The 21,551-nt window shown below is 59.1% G+C and overlaps 1 protein-coding gene across 8 annotated transcripts in view; it reads right to left on the reverse strand.

Annotated features, from left to right (window-relative positions):
• Window positions 1–392: 392 nt before the first annotated feature.
• ATP2B3 (ATPase plasma membrane Ca2+ transporting 3) overlaps window positions 393–21,551 on the reverse strand; it is a 79,199-nt gene continuing 58,040 nt past the window's right edge. For 3 of the 8 annotated variants that reach the window (XM_030548081.1, XM_030548079.1, XM_030548080.1), the window contains 7 exons: window positions 21,378–21,484; window positions 20,926–21,117; window positions 19,359–19,572; window positions 18,753–18,964; window positions 17,394–17,501; window positions 14,349–14,531; window positions 393–1,753 (listed from right to left, as the gene is read on the reverse strand). In XM_030548081.1, the coding sequence (XP_030403941.1) occupies window positions 1,472–1,753; window positions 14,349–14,531; window positions 17,394–17,501; window positions 18,753–18,964; window positions 19,359–19,572; window positions 20,926–21,117; window positions 21,378–21,484 (1,298 nt within the window). In that variant the 3' untranslated portion in view covers window positions 393–1,471. Of the gene's footprint in view, window positions 1,754–11,060; window positions 11,218–14,348; window positions 14,532–17,393; window positions 17,502–18,752; window positions 18,965–19,358; window positions 19,573–20,925; window positions 21,118–21,377; window positions 21,485–21,551 lie in introns of all 8 variants that reach the window. The other 5 variants (XM_030548084.1, XM_030548082.1, XM_030548087.1 and 2 more) reach the window with 4 other exon arrangements.

Here is a 21,551-nt window from a genome sequence, read left to right on the forward strand (position 1 = left end):
GAGGCGAGGGGCTGGGCTGGGGGGGGTTACCCTTAGCCAGAAGGCATGGCTTTGGAGAGCGCTGGCGCTGGGGGTGGGACACAGGCTTAGGTGTGGAAACAGGAAAGGGGCCTCACAGGAAATATGGGACCCCCCCACACTCCTGCCTCCCACAGGGGGCTTTTGAGGATTGTGGCAGAAGGGGAAATTGAGGCAGCAGCAGCTACTTGCCCTACCAGAGCCAAGGGTGGAACCCAGACATCCTGGCTCCCAAGCCCCCCTACTCTAACCACTAGACCCCCTTCCCTCCCAGAGCTAGGGAGAGAACCCAGCAGTCCTGCCTCCTAGAGCGCCCTGCTCTAACCCACCAGCGCCCACTGCCCTCCCAGAGCCAGGGCAAGAACTCAGGAGTCCTGGCTCAAAGCACCCTGCCCCCCACTCCCCTCCCAAAGTGGGGGAGAGACCCCAGCAGTCCGGGCTCCCAGCCTCAGGTGGGGGAGCGGAAGGTCTGTAGGTAACACCTGAGGGCCAGCCCTAGCTGGTGTGAATGGGGCAGCTGAGGGGCTGCTCCTCTGCTACCCCATGGGGACTGGGAGGTGCCCTGAAGAAGAGGGCAGGGTGGGGCCTGGGTGCCGGGCAGTGCTGCTGGAGGGGTGTTGGGAACCAGAGCAGATGGCCCTCCCCTTCTGCAGCATACGGGCCCCCTCCCACGCTGTGGCATCTCCTCCCCAGCAGTGCTTGGGGGTAAGGGGGGCTGCCTCTCGCCCTGTATCTGCGCAGCACCCGGCCTGACGGGCGACTGCCAGTTGGGTCAGGAGGCGACGCAGTGCACCGGGGGCCCTGCTCGTGGTCGAGGGGCCAGTGGGACGGGTGCTGCAGCCCGTCCCTCACCCCCCCGCCATGTTTTCACGTCTAGGCCCTTGTTACACCGCGGCTCCAGCACCCGGCCACTTTCAACCGAAACGCACAGTCCCCCAGCGCTTGGGCTGCCAGTTGGGTCAGGAGGCGACGCAGCGCACCGGGGGCCCTGCTCGTGGTCGAGGGGCCAGGCAGGGGCCATTGGGACGGGTGCTGCAGCCCGTCCCTCACCCCCCCCCCACCATGTTTTCACGTCTAGGCCCTTGTTACACCGCGGCTCCAGCACCCAGCCACTTTCAACCGAAACGCACAGTCCCCCAGCGCTTGGGCTGCCAGTTGCCCGGGGGATGCTGGGTCGGGCTGGCATGTGGGGCCGGCCTGTAAGACAGTCAGGCGGTCTGGTATATAGACTGAGGCTATAGATGGGGAACTGGCCCTCGCCCCGCCCGCCCACCCGCAGCGGGTCCTTCCCGGCCGGCGCTGGCTCCCCAAGGAGTCTGCCTGGGCTGCCGGGCCCTGGGGCGCAGGTCTGGCGCTGGGGGGCGCGTGGGGCTAGGGCTCCCCAGAGAAATGGGGGTGGCGCCCAGGCCCAGCTCTGGGCGCAGGCAGGTCCCGCTCCACCAGCCCCCCGGCGTTACAGGGAGGTTTCCATGCTGTGCAGCAGGCTGGCGGGGCTGGTGCAGGTAGCAGCCTTGGAGCCCTCGGCGATGGCATTGTTGTTCGTGTTGGGGGCGGGCGGGGGGCGGCGGGCGGCCTCGCTCTCCTCCACGTCGGTGTCGTCGATCAGGGGGATGTTGTGGGTGTAGTCGTTCAGCAGGAACTCCGGGGGGCCCATGAAGTTGTGGATCGAGGTCTTGGAGTCCGGCTTCTCCAGGCCCTCGTAGAGCGAGCTACGGAACGCTTTCACCACGCGGATCTGGGGGGCGCCGGGGGCAAAGGGGAGGCAAAAGGGGGGAAAGAAGAGTGAGTTCTCAGTGCCGATCCAGGCAACACACCCAGGGGCAGCCTGCGGTAACGTGGCTACTGTTGCTCCAGACGAGAACCCAGGAGTCCTGGCTCCCAGCACCCCCTGCTCTAACCGCCAGCCCCTATTCCCCTCCCAGAGCCAGGGAAAGAACCCAGGAGTCCCGGCTCCCAGCCACCCCTGCTCTAACCACCAGCCCCTACTCCCCTCCCAGAGCCAGGGAAAGAACCCAGGAGTCCTGGCTCCCAGCCCCGGGAATGCACAATTGGCCCTAGCGTGATCTCTCGGTCCACCTATTGTTCTGCACCCTCTGTATCTAACCCCAAACGCCCCTGTGCATCCACCCACCCCATAGACAGCCCGTCTGTATCTATCCTACCCCACCCATCCCCTGCTCTGTGCTACCCCACATCCACCCACCCCATAGACAGCCCATCTGTATCTATCCTACCCCACCCATCCCCTGCTCTGTGCTACCCCACATCCACCCACCCCATAGACAGCCCGTCTGTATCTATCCGACCCCACCCATCCCCTGCTCTGTGCTACCCCACATCCACCCACCCCATAGACAGCCCATCTGTATCTATCCTACCCCACCCATCCCCTGCTCTGTGCTACCCCACATCCACCCACCCCATAGACGCCCCCTCTGTATCTATCCGACCCCACCCATCCCCTGCTCTGTGCTACCCCACATTCACTCACCCCATAGATGCTCCCTCTGTATCTATCCTACCCCACCCATCCCCTGCTCTGTGCTACCCCACATCCACCCACCCCATAGACGCTCCCTCTGTATCTATCCGACCCCACCCATCCCCTGCTCTGTGCTACCCCACATTCACTCACCCCATAGATGCTCCCTCTGTATCTATCCGACCCCACCCATCCCCTGCTCTGTGCTACCCCACAACCACTCACCCCACAGACGCCCCCTCTGTATCTATCCTACCCCACCCATCCCCTGCTCTGTGCTACCCCACATCCACCCACCACACAGACGCCCCCTCTGTATCTATCCTACCCCACCCATCCCCTGCTCTGTGCTACCCCACATTCACTCACCCCATAGACAGCCCGTCTGTATCTATCCTACCCCACCCATCCCCTGCTCTGTGCTACCCCACATCCACCCACCACACAGACGCCCCCTCTGTATCTATCCTACCCCACCCATCCCCTGCTCTGTGCTACCCCACATTCACTCACCCCATAGACAGCCCGTCTGTATCTATCCTACCCCACCCATCCCCTGCTCTGTGCTACCCCACATCCACCCACCACACAGACGCCCCCTCTGTATCTATCCTACCCCACCCATCCCCTGCTCTGTGCTACCCCACATTCACTCACCCCATAGACAGCCCGTCTGTATCTATCCGACCCCACCCATCCCCTGCTCTGTGCTACCCCACATCCACCCACCCCATAGACAGCCCATCTGTATCTATCCTACCCCACCCATCCCCTGCTCTGTGCTACCCCACATCCACCCACCCCATAGACGCTCCCTCTGTATCTATCCGACCCCACCCATCCCCTGCTCTGTGCTACCCCACATTCACTCACCCCATAGACGCTCCCTCTGTATCTATCCGACCCCACCCATCCCCTGCTCTGTGCTACCCCACAACCACTCACCCCACAGACGCCCCCTCTGTATCTATCCTACCCCACCCATCCCCTGCTCTGTGCTACCCCACATCCACCCACCACACAGACGCCCCCTCTGTATCTATCCTACCCCACCCATCCCCTGCTCTGTGCTACCCCACATTCACTCACCCCATAGACAGCCCGTCTGTATCTATCCTACCCCACCCATCCCCTGCTCTGTGCTACCCCACATCCACCCACCACACAGACGCCCCCTCTGTATCTATCCTACCCCACCCATCCCCTGCTCTGTGCTACCCCACATTCACTCACCCCATAGACAGCCCGTCTGTATCTATCCTACCCCACCCATCCCCTGCTCTGTGCTACCCCACATCCACCCACCACACAGACGCCCCCTCTGTATCTATCCTACCCCACCCATCCCCTGCTCTGTGCTACCCCACATTCACTCACCCCATAGACAGCCCGTCTGTATCTATCCTACCCCATCCATCCCCTGCTCTCTGTCCTACCCCACATCCACCCACCCCACAGACGCCCCCTGTGCGTGGCAGGCCTGCCTGTGCCCCCCACAAGGAACAGGAGTGAGCCCAGCCTGCGGATAGCGCCCACAGGCTGTATGCTGCAGCAGAGGCGATGCGGGGGGGGGGTGGAATGAACATCGATTGAACACAAAGAAAACGCAGCAACAGAAAAGTGTAAGAGCCTGTTTCCTGGGTTCAAGGTCCCTGGCCACCTCACCCTTTGCTGGGCTCTTTCAACAGCCATTAACCCTGCCCCACCCCCGTCCCGGGCAGCCTTCTGAGGACTCCATAAAGGGCCACCCCCCTGGGGTCAATGGGCCGTCGCCCCACGGAGTCAGTGAGGCCAGAACCCCGGGGGGGGGGTGGTAAAGCACCGTCCTATGGAGAGGCCAGTTACACCTCCCATGCCTCGTGTGGGGCAGGGGTTGCCCCATTTGGGAACTGTCACACCCAGGGGAGGTGGGGGGGCGGGCACATGCTGGGCATTGGGGGGAACCCTGCACTTGTTTGGGGCTGTGCCCAACTCAGCCCTGGGGTGGGTCCCTCTGCCACGGCTGTGCAATGCATTGTGGGTAGGGCCTGCACCCAGCCAGGGGATGGGGTGGGCCCCCCCCCGGGAGACAGCACATGGTAGCCCCCCCCGGGAGACAGCACATGGTAGAGTGGGAAGGAAGTCCCCCCTCCACGGCCAGCAGGTGCCAGGCCAAGCTGATCACACTGGAGCGGGGGGGTTTGCAAGCAGAACAGGGCAGGGGCCCTGAACCCAGTCGGGGTCTGTGCTGTGCCCAGCCCCCTGCCACCCACCTCAACGGGCCGTTTCTTTGGCAGCACTGCCAGCTAGGCAGCGCTGCCCCTCGCCAAGCCGTGCCCAAGGCGAGCAAAACAGGGCGCCCTAGGCAGGCAGAGCAGGAGGCCCCACTCCCGGGCAGCCGTGGGAGGCACGCAAGAGTGTGGAAAACGTTCGAGGATTCACACCCATCCTTGCTGGCTCTGAACGGGGAGCAGGGGGCCTCATGCCATTGGCTCCGTGTGCCCGTCCATGCCACGCAGCCCACCCCAGGAGGCAGCGAATGAAGAGATGCCGGGGGGGGGCGGGGGGGAGGTAAAGAGGCTGGGACAGCAAAGAGTCCAGTACCCTCCCTCCCGTTCTGGCTGGGGGGTGTGTGTCAGGATTGGGTCCCTGCAGGAGCAAAGTGGGGGGAAGAGGCAGAGTGGGAGAAAAAGGGGGCAAAAGTGGGGTGGATGTGGGCAATGAGGCAGGACTCTCCACAGCTGTCCCCCCCTTCCCCACCCGCATGGCTTGGGGCATCGGTTTGACCCCGGCTCACAAAAGCAGCTCAGAGGGAGGCTGGTTTGGGAGGTTTGAGGCTCAGGACTCCTAGGTTGGCCTGGCTGCTGGGGCACGTTGCCTCAGTTTCCCCCTTCATCTATTCACCCCGTGAGCTCTTCGGGGGAGGGCCTGTGTGCACCCCGTGTGACAGGACCCCTGAGCAGGGGCAGGATTGGGGATGTCTCTAGTGGCCAGTGTGACAGAGGCCCCCCATCTCCGGAGGGGGGTCCTGTGTCGCTCCTGGCACGACAGGGCTCCCCATCTCTGGGGAGGTATGCTGCCTGCCAGGGGCCCGTATCCAAGATGTTACAGAGGCTTTGTCGAGGATTATCCGGCCTTCTGACTACTACCCCATGCTACTCATCCATGTGGGCACAAATGATACTGCGAGGTGTGACGCTGAGCAGATCAAGAGTGACTACAGGGCTCTGGGAGTACGGGTTAAGGAGTTTGGAGCGCAGGTGGTATTCTCTTCGATTCTTCCTGTTGAAGGTAGGGGTCCGGGCAGACACAGATGCATCGTGGAGGTGAATGCCTGGCTGCGAAGATGGTGTCGCCAGGAGGGCTTTGGCTTCCTCGACCACGGGATGCTATTTGAGGAAGGACTGCTAGGAACAGATGGCGTTCACCTTTCGAAGAGGGGAAAGGCCTTATTTGTGCACAGACTGGCTAACCTAGTAAGGAGGGCTTTAAACTAGGTTCAACGGGGACAGGTGAGCAAAGCCCACAGGTAAGTGGGGAACAAGACCTGGGAGATGGGTTGGAAACAGGAGGGAGCACGGGCTATAATGGCAGAGAGGAAGAAGGGTCAGGGCAAAGCTGGGAGGCAAGATCAAACCAGTATCTTAGATGCCTTTATACAAATGCAAGAAGTATGGGTAATAAGCAGGAAGAACTGGAAGTGCTAATAAATAAATACAACTATGACATTGTTGGCATTACTGAAACTTGGTGGGATAATACACACGACTGGAATGTTGGTGTGGATCAGTATAGTTTGCTCAGGAAGGATAGACAGGGGAAAAAGGGAGGAGGTGTTGCCTTATATATTAAAAATGTACACACTTGGACTGAGGTGGAGATGGACATAGGAGACAGAAGTGTTGAGAGTCTCTGGGTTAGGCTAAAAGGGGTAAAAAACACAGGTGATGTCGTGCTGGGAGTCTACTACAAGCCACCTAATCAGGTGGAAGAGGTGGATGAGGCTTTTTTCAAACAACTAACAAAATCATCCAAAGCCCAAGATTTGGTGGTGATGGGGGACTTCAACTATCCAGATATATGTTGGGAAAATAACACCGCGGGGCACAGACTATCCAATAAGTTCCTGGACTGCAAACTTTTTATTTCAGAAAGTTGAACAAGCTACTGGGGGGGAAGCTGTTCTAGACTTGATTTTAACCAATAGGGAGGAACTTGTTGAGAATTTGAAAGTAGAAGGAAGCTTGGGTGAAAGTGATCATGAAATCATAGAATTTGCAATTCTAAGGAAAGGTAGAAGGGAGTACAGCAGAATAGAGACAATGGATTTCAGGAAGGCGGATTTTTGTAAGCTCAGAGAGCTGATAGGCAAGGTCCCATGGGAATTAAGACTGAGGGGAAAAACAACTGAGGACAGTTGGCAGTTTTTCAAAGGGATGCTATTAAGGGCCCAAAAGCAAGTTATTCCGATGGGTAGGAAAGATAGAAAATGTGGCAAAAGACCACCTTGGCTTACCCTTGAGATCTTGCGTGACCTACAAAATAAAAAGGCGTCATATAAAAAATGGAAACTAGGTCAGATCACGAAGGATGAATATAGGCAAATAACACAGGAATGCAGAGGTAGAAAAGCAAAGGCACAAAATGAGCTCAAACTAGCTATGGGAATAAAGGGAAACAAGAAGACTTTTTATCAATACATTAGAAGCAAGAGGAAGACTAAGGACAGGGTAGGCCCACTGCTCAGTGAGGAGGGGGAAACAGTAGCGGGAGACTTGGAAATGGCAGAGATGCTTAATGACTTCTTTGTCTCGGTCTTCACTGAGAAGTCTGAAGGAATGTCTAGTATAGTGAATGCTTACGGGAAGAGGGTAGGTTTAGAAGAGAAAATAAGGAAAGAGCAAGTAAAAAATCACTTAGAAAAGTTAGCTGCCTGCAAGTCACCAGGGCCTGATGAAATGCATCCTAGAATACTCAAGGAGTTAATAGAGGAGGTATCTGAGCCTCTAGCTATTATCTTTGGGAAATCATGGGAGACGGGGGAGATTCCAGAAGACTGGAAGGGGGCAAATATAGTGCCCATCTATAAAAAGGGAAATAAAAACAACCCAGGAAACTACAGACCAGTTAGTTTAACTTCTGTGCCAGGGAAGATAATGGAGCAGGTAATCAAAGAAATCATCTGCAAACACTTGGAAGGTGGTAAGGTGATAGGGAATAGCCAGCATGGATTTGTAAAGAACAAATCGTGTCAAACTAATCTGATAGCGTTCTTTGATAGGATAACGAGCCTTGTGGATAAGGGAGAAGCGGTGGATGTGATATACCTAGACTTTAGTAAGGCATTTGATACAGTTTCGCATGATATTCTTATAGATAAGCTAGGAAAGTACAATTTAGATGGGGCTACTATAAGGTGGGTGCATAACTGGCTGGATAACCGTACTCAGAGAGTAGTTATTAATGGCTCCCAATCCTGCTGGAAAGGTATAACAAGTGGGGTTCCGCAGGAGTCTGTTTTGGGACCGGTTCTGTTCAATATCTTCATCAACGATTTAGATGTTGGCATAGAAAGTACGCTTATTAAGTTTGCGGACGATACCAAACTGGGAGGGATTGCAACTGCTTTGGAGGACAGGGTCAAAATTCAAAATGAGCTGGACAAATTGGAGAAATGGTCTGAGGTACACAGGATGAAGTTCAATAAAGATAAATGCAAAGTGCTCCACCTAGGAAGGAACAATCAGTTTCACACATACAGAATGGGAAGAGACTGTCTAGGAAGGAGTATGGCAGAAAGAGATCTAGGGGTCATAGTGGACCACAAGCTTAATATGAGTCAACAGTGTGATACTGTTGCAAAAAAAGCAAACATGATTCTGGGATGCATAAACAGGTGTGTTGTAAACAAGACACGAGAAGTCATTCTTCCGCTTTACTCTGCGCTGGTTAGGCCTCAACTGGAGTATTGTGTCCAGTTCTGGGCACTGCATTTCAAGAAAGATGTGGAGAAATTGGAGAGGGTCCAGAGAAGAGCAACAAGAATGATTAAAGGTCTTGAGCACATGACCTATGAAGGAAGGCTGAAGGAATTGGGTTTGTTTAGTTTGGAGAAGAGAAGACTGAGAGGGGACATGATAGCAGTTTTCAGGTATCTAAAAGGGTGTCATCAGGAGGAGGGAGAAAACTTGTTCACCTTAGCCTCCAAGGATAGAACAAGAAGCAATGGGCTTAAACTGCAGCAAGGGAGATTTAGGTTGGACATTAGGAAAAAGTTCCTAACTGTCAGGGTAGTTAAACACTGGAATAAATTGCCTAGGGAAGTTGTGGAATCTCCATCGCTGGAGATATTTAAGAGTAGGTTAGATAAATGTCTATCGGGGATGGTCTAGACAGTATTTGGTCCTGCCATGAGGGCAGGGGACTGGACTCGATGACCTCTCGAGGTCCCTTCCAGTCCTGGAGTCTATGAGTCTATCTCAGTTGGGGGCTCTGCGGCTGCTAGGTTGGTGCTAGCAGCCCGGGGGGTCTCTAACCCCTGGCAGTGAGCAGAAAGCAAAGCCAAGGATGGGATAGGTGTGGTCAGGGTGGGGGGATGAGAGGTGTGATTGAAAGACAGCCCCCCCGCTCCCAACACTCGAAAAGCACCAGACTCCTGGCGGCCAGACAAGTGGCTCCGTCCCAGCTCCTCGTGGCAGCTGGAAGGGGGGGAAAACGGGGGTGGAGGTGGAAGGATAGTGCGGGGGGGGCAGGGATGGGAGGAGCATTGGGAGTTCATCTCAGGCTGTGGCTGGTGAAGGTTTTGAAAGTGGGGGGGCATCCCAGGAGGAAGGGGGGGGGAGCTCGCTGCCAAGCGGGGCCTGGGAATGGGCAAGCACAGGGGTGTGTATTTGTGGGGGGTGGGGTGGGGGGGTTGCACACTGTAAGCTGGCAGCTCCCGCCCCACCAGATATGGTGTCTCCCTGTCTGGGAAGTGCAGTCAATGACCCTGCCCTTGTCTCGAGGGCGGGGGCCGTGCAGCGCCCTGTGCGACATGTGGTCCCGATCTTGGTCAAGGGGGCGGTGCCGCTCCTGGTGTGCCAGGGACCGCATTGTGCTAGGTGCTGCACATGCGTCTGGGAGAGCTCCCGCTCAGAACCCCACCACCTTGGCCACCCTTAGTCCCCACCCGGCTTGACCCACTGCGTAATTTACGAAGGGCCGGATCTGAATTGACGTTACTTTGAGCCTCGCCTGGGACGGGGGAAATTACACCCAATCCCCACCCCCCCTTATATTCTGGAGGGGCTGGGGTGGGCGAAAGGTTCAGAGTCGGTTTCCATGGCTCCTGAAATGACCCTGCCAGGCCGCCCGGCTGCTGATCAGTTCCTAAAAGAAATCCAGCCTTTGTCACGACCCCGCCAGACGCCGTCGGGGGTCGGGGGTCAGTAGGAGGGATGCGCCAGGATGGGACGGGGCGGGGGCGGGGGCAGAGGCGAACGAGACCCAGAGCTGTGTGGAGAGAAAAAGCAGCTAGAGAGAGAGAGAGAGAGAGAGAGAGATCAGAAAAAAAGAATCGCCAGCCAAAAGGGGGAGGGGTCCTACGCAAAGGGTTACCCTGCCGGGACCGGGGCACCAGAAGCGATCAGACGACATCGAGCCACATGAGAAAAAGGCACCAAAAGTCCGTCCCTACCCAGCCCGAGCAAATCCCACATACCCCCCCGGAGGGATTTCTGCCACCCAGGACGCTGGGGTTCCGCCCCGGGGGAAGGGAACGACAGGCCCCACTTATCTCGCCATGCGCTTCTCAGAGGAGGAGAAAGGAAGTTTATTGGGGGAGGGAACACCCCAGATTTTGAGGGAGGCTGGGGGAGAGGGGGGCTTAGTGGCCCATGCAGGCCCATCTAGCCCGGTATCCCGCCTGCTCCCATCTCAGAGGAGAGGAATAGAGACCACCCCCATCTGAGTGCAACCCCGGCTAACCTAGCTCCCGGGGAGACAGAAATTCCTAATCTGGTTTCTCTAACCAACCCATGCCCCAGTAGCCCATTGATAAGCGTGGCTCATGTGAAGTGAGTGACTCCAGATTCACACCAGATCAGAATCCGATTCACGGGTGTGTTCGGCAGTAGAATCTGGCCTGTTTGGGGGTCCCCCAAGGGGCCAGGGCAGCATGGAGGTCTCTGACCTCCCCCCACTCCCAAACGGGCATGCACAGAAACACGGAGAGGAGGACACGGACCCAAACAGTGACTGCGAATGGGGCCAGATCCCCAGCTGGCGTCACCCGCTCCACTTCAGCGGGGGAAGCCACCCCCGAGGGACAGAAGAGGGAGCCAGTAAAGGGGTGTGGGGCAGGGCGGGGGTCTTGAATCAACGGCTAAAGGCAAAAGAGAGAAAGTGACCGTATGGCTTTAGGAAATGGAAATCCGGCTGGCCTGAGGTCGGGCAGAGAGCAGAGAGAGAACTGAAAAAAAGAGAGAGGAGACCAGCAGTGAGCATGGGGGGACCAGGGCAGGGCGGAGGAGAAGGGACGTCAAATCTGTCTGGTTTTGTTGTTCAGAAGCACACAAGCAGTAAAAGCAAAACGGTCACTCACTCCCGATGGTGGCAGCAGTGGGATTGCCAGTGGAGAGAATTACGTGAGTAGGGGTAGAAAGATTGGTTACTTCGTGCAGCTGGCTGAGGACCGAGGAGCGGCGCCGCACGGCCCCCTGAAAGGAGCCGCTTCTCTTGAAGGTGCTAACTACTTCCATCTACAAGAGAGAAAATGAGATACACAGAGACGTCGTCCACGCTTGGCACTGAGCATCGGGGCGGGGGACAGGGGAGGCGGCAGCTGCAGAGATCTGGGGGCGTCGGCGGGAGGCGGGGGGGCTTTAACAAAAGCCCACGTTGGCTGCTGGGGTCGGAGGGATCTCGGCTTGGGGTTAAAACAACAAACCCATCTCGAATCAGCTCGTGGCGGTGGAGAAACGCGTGGGAACGGGGCGCCCACCGGTGGCTTGGGAAGAAGCGGCCCCGTTTCCAAGCCACGCTTATGATTTGGGGGGGTTCCCCCTCCCCCAAGCCTATGGCTGGAGCCGAGGAGGCTGGGGAACTGGGGAGGGGGGGCGATGGTGGGGGCCGGGTGGAAATCGGCCTCGCTCCATTGACGGCAGCTGGCTTGTGCGGAGCTTCCTGCTGGCTAAGGGACCGTGGGACCATCTGTCTGACCCAGCCACGGAGCAGGCTCGGCAGAGTAACGTCCCGGCATGCCCCCGAAGGAGAAACTAATTCCCCCTGGTGTTAATCATCGGCCCCTTTGTGCCAGCCCGAAGGAGTCTGGCTCGACTGGCGGCTGCTGGCTCCCGCTCCCCCCAAGCTCAGGGCTGGGCGACTGCCCGTGGTGGGGGGCGTCCTGCGGCTGCCAGCGAGGCTCAGAAAGTGTTGCTGGCTGGCAGGGGAGAGCTGCACGGGGGGGACCCTGATTTCTGGGAGCCAGGACTCCTGGGTTCTCTCCTGGCTCAGGGAGGGCAGTGGGACCTAGCAGTCAGAGCAGGGGGCTGGGTGGGTGCAGGGATGCACAGATGAGTGTCCCTCTGTCCTAGCACCACAAGCCGGGCTCTGCCCCTCACGTTAAGAAAGGAAGGAAACAGGTTACGAGTCGCCATGTCCCAAGAGATGCCGGCTGCAATCAGAAGGCAGGTTAGTAACCCAGGTCCTCTGAGGAGTGGCCCCCGTACGCGGCCTCCTGCCTCACTGCTTCAGAGCCCCCTCACCCAGCCCCTGACCCCGGGATTGCCGAGGTCGGGTCACACCCTATACCAGCTGAGCTTGCTCAGCTCTCCAGACCCCCAGAGCTGGGGGTTTCCCTCGCCGCCGAAAAATTCCATGCAAGTTTCCACCCTGTTTTCCACAACATTTTCCGAGGAAAATTTCAACTTCTCCGATTGTTTTAAAAAAGGGGGACTGGCAGAAAAATAAAAACATTGAGCCCCTATTTCAAAAAATGGTCAGTTTGGTGACTGAAAATGGGATCATTTTGGCCATAAATGGCCAAAAGTGGAGTATTTTGGGGCTGAAACCCCAATATTTTGGTCAGAAAATGACCCCAAACTGTAATTTTTGGCCAAAAACTGTATTTTGGATGGAAAAAAAATTATTTTCATCAACCATTTTTGGTTGAAAACTTCTGAAAACTGGATATTTTTGACCAAAAATGGCCCAAACCAATGTGTGTTTGACCAAAAACTGCATTTTTGGTCTGAAAACCAATTATTGTCATTCCAAAATGTGCCCAAACCAGAATGTGTCTGACCAAACCCACATATTTGTGGCCCCAAAATGGCATAAGCCTGGCTGAAAACTGCCTTGTTTCACTCCAGCACTGAGTATTTTGGGCCCAAAATCGAAACATTTTTCAGGCCAAACCTATTCTTTTCCCCAGCAACCAAACCATTTGAATTTTTCCCACTGAAAACCTTAGGGGTCCGTCTCCGAAACAAAATCCTTGTTTTGTAGGAAACGCTGGAGGAATCGTCTACCATTCGCCGATATTCCTCAGCTTTCTCCGATCACATCCGCTGAACTCCTGCCTGGGAAATTCCTTCCAGTACCCAAACAAGGATGCCCGGGGATGGCCCCAGGGTGAATTGGGCTCTCACCCCCTTAAAAACTGGGACCTTATAACCAGCCACAGTCAGTCTGGCTCCCTCTCCCACGTCCAAAATAACCTTAACTCTGCCCACTCCCCACACCCTGGGGTCAGAGGTGCATGATAAGAGTGCAGAGGGCTCAGGAGGGGGCCATGCAGAGGGAAGAGTTAAGGTTTGCGGCAGGGGAAATCACATCTCCCATCTGGGGCTCATTCGGCTACAGGGCCAGGGCTGAAATCCATCCCCCTAAGGCAGGGGTTCCCAATGTGGTGCCCGTGGGTGCCATGGCACCCGCCGGGGCATCTAAGTGCGCCTGCGTACTGGCCAGCGGACGAGCATCTGCTGAAATGCCGCTGACAAGCTGCGTCATCCGCAGGCATCGCTGCCAAAATGCTGCCAATTTTCAGCAGTATTTCGGCAGCGACGCCTCTGGATGACGCTGCTTCTCAGCAGCGACGCCTATTGACGTTTCCGCTTGGTGGAATTTCAGCGGATGCTCGTCTGCCGCCACGGTCCTCCGTGGCTCGTCTGGTGCCCACCAGATGAAAAAGGTTGGGGACCACTGCCCTAGGGTATAAGGTCTGTGCAGAGCCCAACTAGGGGGCACTACGGGACTACACATAAATGATGGTTGGAGAAAAACTCTCTGGGCAGAGGGAGGGTCAAATGACAGCAAAAACCCTGGGGTCCTGGCTCCTCACCAGCCATGCCTGAGTTTGCAGAGAGCCTGACCCCATTGCTCTGAGAAGGGGGGAGCTGCCCCATTCACCTCACTAGGGTGCAAACACTGATTCCCAGTGCCCGCAAGCTAGAGGGGGCAGTTTATGAATTGGGCGACAAGAAACACCCCCATCTGGTGTCTGAGATGCCTTCCCACCCACCAATGGCTAATACCACGGGTGTCTGTCTAGCCCGGTTTCCTGCCTGGCGCTCCAGATCAGACTCAGGACATCATATTGGTTTGAGCAGGAACTGAAGATGGAAACAACAGGGCCATGAGCCAAGTGGCCACTGGATCCCCTGCTCAGGGTTAGGAGATTCCTGGCCGTCTCTCCTCCCGTCATCTCTAGGCACAAAAGCAAAAGAGGAGCAGAGAAGGTGGGAAAGGGAGGGGGGCAAGGTTGTTACACGTTGGTGGGGAAAGTGGGATCCCTCATTCCAGGCATGAGCGTGAAGGGGCGTGGAGTGGAGATCAGAAAGGGAGGCGGATTAATGCATTGGTGGGGGAAGTGGGATACCCCGGGCCCTACCTGGGTCTGGATGCGGTTGAGGCCACGAAACCAGAGGATCTGTCCTCGGCGCAGCTCCCGCTCGGCGTGGTCTATCTCCTCCTCGTCCTCCGCCATCTCCTCGTCCGTGATCTCGTCCTTGCCGGGACCGTGCCCCGCCTCCTTCAGGCATTTCAGGTGGCTGGTGGGGATGGTGGCGATCACCTGCAGAGGCAGTCAGAGAAGGGGTTAAACCCACTCCCAGGAGCACACAGAACCCTGAACCCCTTCCCCTCCCAATCACCACCCTGGAGCCGGGGAGAGACCCTAGGAGTCCTGGCTGCCAGCCCCCCTCCCCTCCCAGAGCTGGGGAGAGACTCCAGGATTCCTGGCTCCCAGCCCCCCCTGCTCTAACCACCAGCCCCCCCTCCCCTCCCAGAGCCGGGAGAGAACCCAGGAGTCCTGGCTCCCAGCCCCCCTCCCCTCCCAGAGCCGGGGAGAGAACCCAGGAGTCCTGGCTCCCAGCCCCCCTCCCGTCCCAGAGCCGGGGAGAGAACCCAGGAGTCCTGGCTCCCAGCCCCCCTCCCGTCCCAGAGCCGGGGAGAGAACCCAGGAGTCCAGGTTCATACGTCACGGCACCACTTGCTCCATTCAGTGACTTCCCAGCAGCGGAGCTGAGACTTTACTCATAGACTCATAGACTCCAGGACTGGAAGGGACCTCGAGAGGTCATCGAGTCCAGTCCCCTGCCCTCATGACAGGACCAAATACTGTCTAGACCATCCCTGATAGACATTTATCTAACCTACTCTTAAATATCTCCAGCGATGGAGATTCCACAACTTCCCTAGGCAATCTATTCCAGTGTTTAACCACCCTGACAGTTAGGAACTTTTTCCTAATGTCCAACCTAAATCTCCCTTGCTGCAGTTTAAGCCCATTGCTTCTTGTTCTATCACTGGAGGCTAAGGTGAACAAGTTTTCTCCCTCCTCCTGATGACACCCTTTTAGATACCTGAAAACTGCTATCATGTCCCCTCTGAGTCTTCTCTTTTCCAAACTAAACAAACCCAATTCCTTCAGCCTTCCTTCATAGGCCATGTGCTCAAGACCTTTAATCATTCTTGTTGCTCTTCTCTGGACCCTCTCCAATTTCTCCACATCTTTCTTGAAATGCGGTGCCCAGAACTGGACACAATACTCCAGTTGAGGCCTAACCAGCGCAGAGTAAAGCGGAAGAATGACTTCTCGTGTCTTGTTTACAACACACCTGTTAATGCATCCCAGAATCACGTTTGCTTTTTTTGCAACAGTATCACACTGTTGACTCATATTAAGCTTGTGGCCTACTATGACCCCTAGATCCCTTTCTGCCATACTCCTTCCTAGACAGTCTCTTCCCATTCTGTATGTGTGAAACTGATTGTTCCTTCCTAAGTGGAGCACTTTGCATTTATCTTTATTGAACTTCATCCTGTGTACCTCAGACCATTTCTCCAATTTGTCCAGCTCATTTTGAATTTTGACCCTGTCCTCCAAAGCAGTTGCAATCCCTCCCAGTTTGGTTTCATCCGCAAACTTAATAAGCGTACTTTCTATGCCAACATCTAAATCGTTGAAGAAGATATTGAACAGAACCGGTCCCAAAACAGACCCCTGCGGAACCCCACTTGTTATACCTTTCCAGCAGGATTGGGAGCCATTAACAACTACTCTCTGAGTACGGTTATCCAGCCAGTTATGCACCCACCTTATAGTAGCCCCATCTAAATTGTACTTTCCTAGCCTATCTATAAGAATATCATGCGAGACTGTATCAAACGCCTTACTAAAGTCTAGGTATATCACATCCACCGCTTCTCCCTTATCCACAAGGCTTGTTATCCTATCAAAGAACGCTATCAGATTAGTTTGACACGATTTGTTCTTTACAAATCCATGCTGGCTATTCCCTATCACCTTACCACCTTCCAAGTGTTTGCAGATGATTTCTTTAATTACCTGCTCCATTATCTTCCCTGGCACAGAAGTTAAACTAACTGGTCTGTAGTTTCCTGGGCTGTTTTTATTTCCCTTTTTATAGATGGGCACTATATTTGCCCCCTTCCAGTCTTCTGGAATCTCCCCCGTCTCCCATGATTTCCCAAAGATAATAGCTAGAGGCTCAGATACCTCTTCCATTAACTCCTTGAGTATTCTAGGATGCATTTCATCAGGCCCTGGTGACTTGCAGGCATCTAACTTTTCTAAGTGATTTTTTACTTGCTCTTTCCTTATTTTCTCTTCTAAACCTACCCTCTTCCCGTAAGCATTCACTATACTAGACATTCCTTCAGACTTCTCAGTGAAGACCGAAACAAAGAAGTCATTAAGCATCTCTGCCATTTCCAAGTCTCCCGCTACTGTTTCCCCCTCCTCACTGAGCAGTGGGCCTACCCTGTCCTTGGTCTTCCTCTTGCTTCTAATGTATTGATAAAAAGTCTTCTTGTTTCCCTTTATTCCCATAGCTAGTTTGAGTTCATTTTGTGCCTTTGCTTTTCTACCTCTGCATTCCTGTGTTATTTGCCTATATTCATCCTTCGTGATCTGACCTAGTTTCCATTTTTTATATGACGCCTTTTTATTTTGTAGGTCACGCAAGATCTCAAGGGTAAGCCAAGGTGGTCTTTTGCCACATTTTCTATCTTTCCTAACCATCGGAATAACTTGCTTTTGGGCCCTTAATAGCGTCCCTTTGAAAAACTGCCAACTTTCCTCAGTTGTTTCTCCCCTCAGTCTTAATTCCCATGGGACCTTACCTATCACGTAGGGTTTGGAGTCATAGACCTCAGCCAGAGTTGGACAGAGCAGGGGGGCTGGGAGCCAGGACTCCTGGGTTCTCTCCCGGCTCTGGGAGGGGAGTGGGGTCTGGTGGCTCAGAGCAGGGGGGCTGGGAGCCAGGACTCCTGGGTTCTCTCCCGGCTCTGGGAGCGGAGTTGGGGCTGGTGGATTACAGCAGGGGCGCTGGGAGCCAGGACACCTGGGTTCGCTGCCCGGCTGTGGGAGGGGAGGCAGCTGGGCGCTAGGCAGGCAGGTCGGGCTGCTCACCTGTCCCCACACGAGCTCGCCGATGCCCACAAAGAGGCACCAGAGCCATTGCTCGGCGTTGAGGGGCGAGCAGCTGAACGGCTTCCCCCCGAACTGCACGATGACGATCTGCAAGGAAAGGAGATGGCGGCTGAGCTGGGCAGCAGCCTGGGACAGCTGGGCCGAGCCTTGCACAGGGCCCGTGCAGTGCCAGGCGCGGCCGCGCTCTGGGTGGGGCAGAGATGCGCTCAGGTCGTGGGGAGAGCAGGGTCTGTGCAGCGCCCGGCGCGGCCGCGCTCTAGGTCGGTGGGGGCAGGGATGCACTCAGGTGGGGGGCAGGGTCTGTGCAACGCCCAGCGCGGCCGCGCTCTAGGTCGGGGGGAGGCAGGGCTGTACTATGGCTCGGGGGGGCAGGGTCTGTGCAGCGCCTGGCGCGGCCGTGCTCTGGCTCCAGCAGGGGGCAGGATCTGTGCAGCGCCCAGCGCGGCCGCACTCTAGGTCGGGGAGGGGCAGGGATGCACTCAGGTGGGGGGCAGGGTCTGTGCAGCGCCTGGCGCGGCCGTGCTCTGGCTCCAGCAGGGGGCAGGGTCTGTGCAGCGCCCAGCACGGCCGCGCTCTAGGTCAGGGGGAGGCAGGGCTGTACTATGGCTCGGGGGGGGCAGGGTCTGTGCAGCGCCTGGCGCGGCCGCGCTCTAGGTCGGGGGGAGGCAGGGCTGTACTATGGCTCGGGGGGGGCAGGATCTGTGCAGCGCCTGGCGCGGCCGTGCTCTGGCTCCAGCGGGGGGCAGGATCTGTGCAGCGCCCAGCGCGGCCGCACTCTAGGTCGGGGGGGGCAGGGATGCACTCAGGTGGGGGGGCAGGGTCTGTGCAGCGCCCAGCACGGCCGCGCTCTAGGTCGGTGGGGGCAGGGATGCACTCAGGTGGGGGGGCAGGATCTGTGTAGCGCCCAGCGCGGCCGCGCTCTAGGTCGGGGGGAGGCAGGGCTGTACTATGGCTCGGGGGGGGCAGGGTCTGTGCAGCGCCTGGCGCGGCCGTGCTCTGGCTCCAGCGGGGGGCAGGATCTGTGCAGTGCCCAGTGCGGCCGCACTCTAGGTCCGGGGGGGGGCAGGGATGCACTCAGGTGGGGGGCAGGGTCTGTGCAGCGCCCAGCGCGGCCGCGCTCTAGGTCGGGGGGAGGCAGGGCTGTACTATGGCTCGGGGGTGGGGGGGCAGGGTCTGTGCAGCACCCGGCGCGGCCGCACTCTAGGTCGGGGGGAGGCAGGGCTGTACTATGGCTTGGGGGGGGCGGGGTCTGTGCAGCGCCCGGCGCGGCCGTGCTCTGCCTCCAGCGGGGCGCAGGGCCGAGCCCTGACCCGGGAGTCTGGCCGGCCCCCCAGGTACCTGGATGCCAAAGGTGCCCAGGACGATGGCGCAGAAGATGGGGTTCCCGAAGACGCCCTGGAAGACGTTCCGCTCGCCGTGGATCTTGCGGGCGTTGACCTCGTTGAAAAGCTGCATCAGGACGAAGGTGTTGAAGATGATGGTGTAATGCTCCGACGGGGGCGCGTGCAGGGGGGCGTTCCGCCCGCTGTCGATGTTGAAGATCATCTCCCCTGCGAGAGGGCAGGACGGGGCATCAGGGGCAGACCCCGAGATCCCCGCTTCCCCGGCAGCCCAGGGCAGACCCGACCCCAGGGGCCCGTCTGTCCGGCACCCCCCACCCCCTCCCTCATGGGCCCCTCCAGCCTGGCACACCCCCCCACGGGCCCCTCCAGCCTGGCACCCCACGCCCACAGCCCGGCACCCCCCCCACGGGCCCCTCCAACCTGGCACCCCACCCCCACAGCCTGGCACCCCCCCCACAGTCCCTCCAGCCCGGCACCCCCCCTCACAGCCCCTCCAGCCTGGCACCCCACCCCCACAGCCCGGCACCCCCCCACGGGCCCCTCCAACCTGGCACCCGACCCCCACAGCCCGGCACCCCCCGCAGCCCGGCCCGGGCGCTACCCGCGAAGAGCAGGGTGAAGATGATGCTCAGCTGGTAGACGCTGTGGCCCAGGATGTTCTTCATCATGGTGCGGGAGACGAGCGGCTTGTCGCGCCCGTAGGGCCTGCGCAGCAGCAGGGACTCGCTGGGCGGCTCGGTGGCCAGCGCCAGGGAGGCGAACGTGTCCATGATGAGATTGACCCACAGCATCTGCACCGCCTTGAGCGGGGAGTCCTGGGGGCATAGGAAGGCGGGGGCGGGGTCAGTGCAGGAGGGGCGGGGCCAGAGCCCAGGGGGCGGGGCAGTGCAGGGAGGGGTGGGGTCAGCTCGTGGGGGCGGGGCCAGGGCATGGGGGTCAGCTCGTGGGGGCGGGGCCAGCACACGGAGGGGGCGGGGCCAGCACACGGAGGGGTGGGGGTCAGCTCGTGGGGGCGGGGCCAGGGCATGGAGGGGGGGTCAGCTCAGCGGGAAGGGCCCAGCACACGGAGGGGACAGGGCCAGCACACAGGGGGCCTAGCATATGGAGGAGTGGGGGTTAGCTCATGGGGCAGGGCCAGGGCATGGAGGCGGGTCAGCTCGGGGGGTGGGGCCAGCACATGGAGGGGGCGGGGCCAGCACACGGGGGGCCCAGCACATGGAGGGCTGGGGTTAGCTCATGGGGCAGGGCCAGGGCATGGAGGGGGGGGGTCAGATCGGGGGGCGGGGCCAGCACACGGAGGGGGCGGGGCCAGATCGGGGGGGCGAGGACAGCGCCCAGGGATGGGGCCAGCACATGGGGGGGCGGGGTCAGAACACGGGGGGGCGGGGGTCAGCTCATGGGGCAGGGCCAGCACACAGGGGGCCCAGCACACGGGGGGGCGGGTCCAGCACACGGGGGGCGGGGTCAGCTCATGGGGCAGGGCCAGCACACAGGGGGCCCAGCACACGGACGGGGCGGGGCCAGCACACGGGGGGGCGGGGTCAGCTCATGGGGCAGGGCCAACATACAGGGGCCCCAGCACACGGAGGGGGCGGGGCCAGCACACGGGGGGCGGGGCCAGCACACAGGGGGGCGGGGTCAGCTCATGGGGCAGGGCCAGCACACAGGGGGCCCAGCACACAAAGGGGGCGGGGCCAGCACACGGGGGGCGGGGCCAGCACACAGAGGGGGCAGGGGTCAGCTCATGGGGCAGGGCCAGCACACAGGGGGCCCAGCACACGGAGGGGGCGGGGCCAGCACACGGGGGGCAGGCCCAGCACACGGAGTGGGCGGGGCCAGCACACGGGGGGGCGGGGTCAGCACACGGGGGGCAGGCCCAGCACACGGAGGGGGCGGGCCCAGCACACGGGGGGCCCAGCACACGGGGGGCCCAGCACACGGAGGGGGCGGGGCCAGCACACGGGGGGCAGGGCCAGCACACGGGGGGCGGGGCCAGCACACGGGAGGCCCAGCACACAGGGGGCAGGCCCAGCACACGGGGGGGGGCAGGCCCAGCACACGGGGGCGGGGCCAGCACACGGGGGGGGGCAGGCCCAGCACACGGGGGGCGGGGCCAGCACACGGGGGGGGCAGGCCCAGCACAGGGGGGCGGCCCCCCCCCGCCCCACCTGGGTGATGCAGGCGCCGGTGAAGGCCACTACCACGGCCACCACGTTGACGGTGAGCTGGAACTGCAGGAACTTGGAGATGCTGTCGTAGACGTTGCGGCCCCACATCACCGCCTTGACGATGCTGGAGAAGTTGTCGTCGGTCAGGATGATGTCCGAGGCCTCCTTGGCGACGTCGGTGCCCGCGATGCCCTGGGGGGGGCACGGCGGGGTCACGGGGGGGCAGCGGCCCAGGGCCCCCCTGCTGCGAGGGTTGGGCTGGGAGCTCAGCCGCTCACACCCTCCCCGGACGGACAGACCGACGGGGGGGGTTGGGGGGGACAGACGTGCACGTGCACCAATGCATTGTGGGAAATCCCCTTTCTGGGGCGGGTGGGGGCAGTTTGGGGGAGGCCCAGCTGCAGGGCCTGGGGCTCCGGACGCTGGAGGGGGGGCGCCCAGGGGCATCTCACCATAGCAAAGCCGACGTCGGCCTTCTTCAGCGCCGGCCCGTCGTTGGTGCCGTCCCCGGTCACGGCCACGACCTGCCGCTGCTCCCCGATGGTGCTGTCGATGATGCCTGCGGGTGTGGGGGGCTCAGCTGGGGGAGGGGGGCCATAGCCTGCCCCAGCTCCCCCGCCAGCTCC

This window comes from Gopherus evgoodei, unplaced genomic scaffold (assembly GCF_007399415.2).
Source record: "Gopherus evgoodei ecotype Sinaloan lineage unplaced genomic scaffold, rGopEvg1_v1.p scaffold_82_arrow_ctg1, whole genome shotgun sequence".
Classification (NCBI taxonomy): domain Eukaryota; kingdom Metazoa; phylum Chordata; order Testudines; family Testudinidae; genus Gopherus; species Gopherus evgoodei.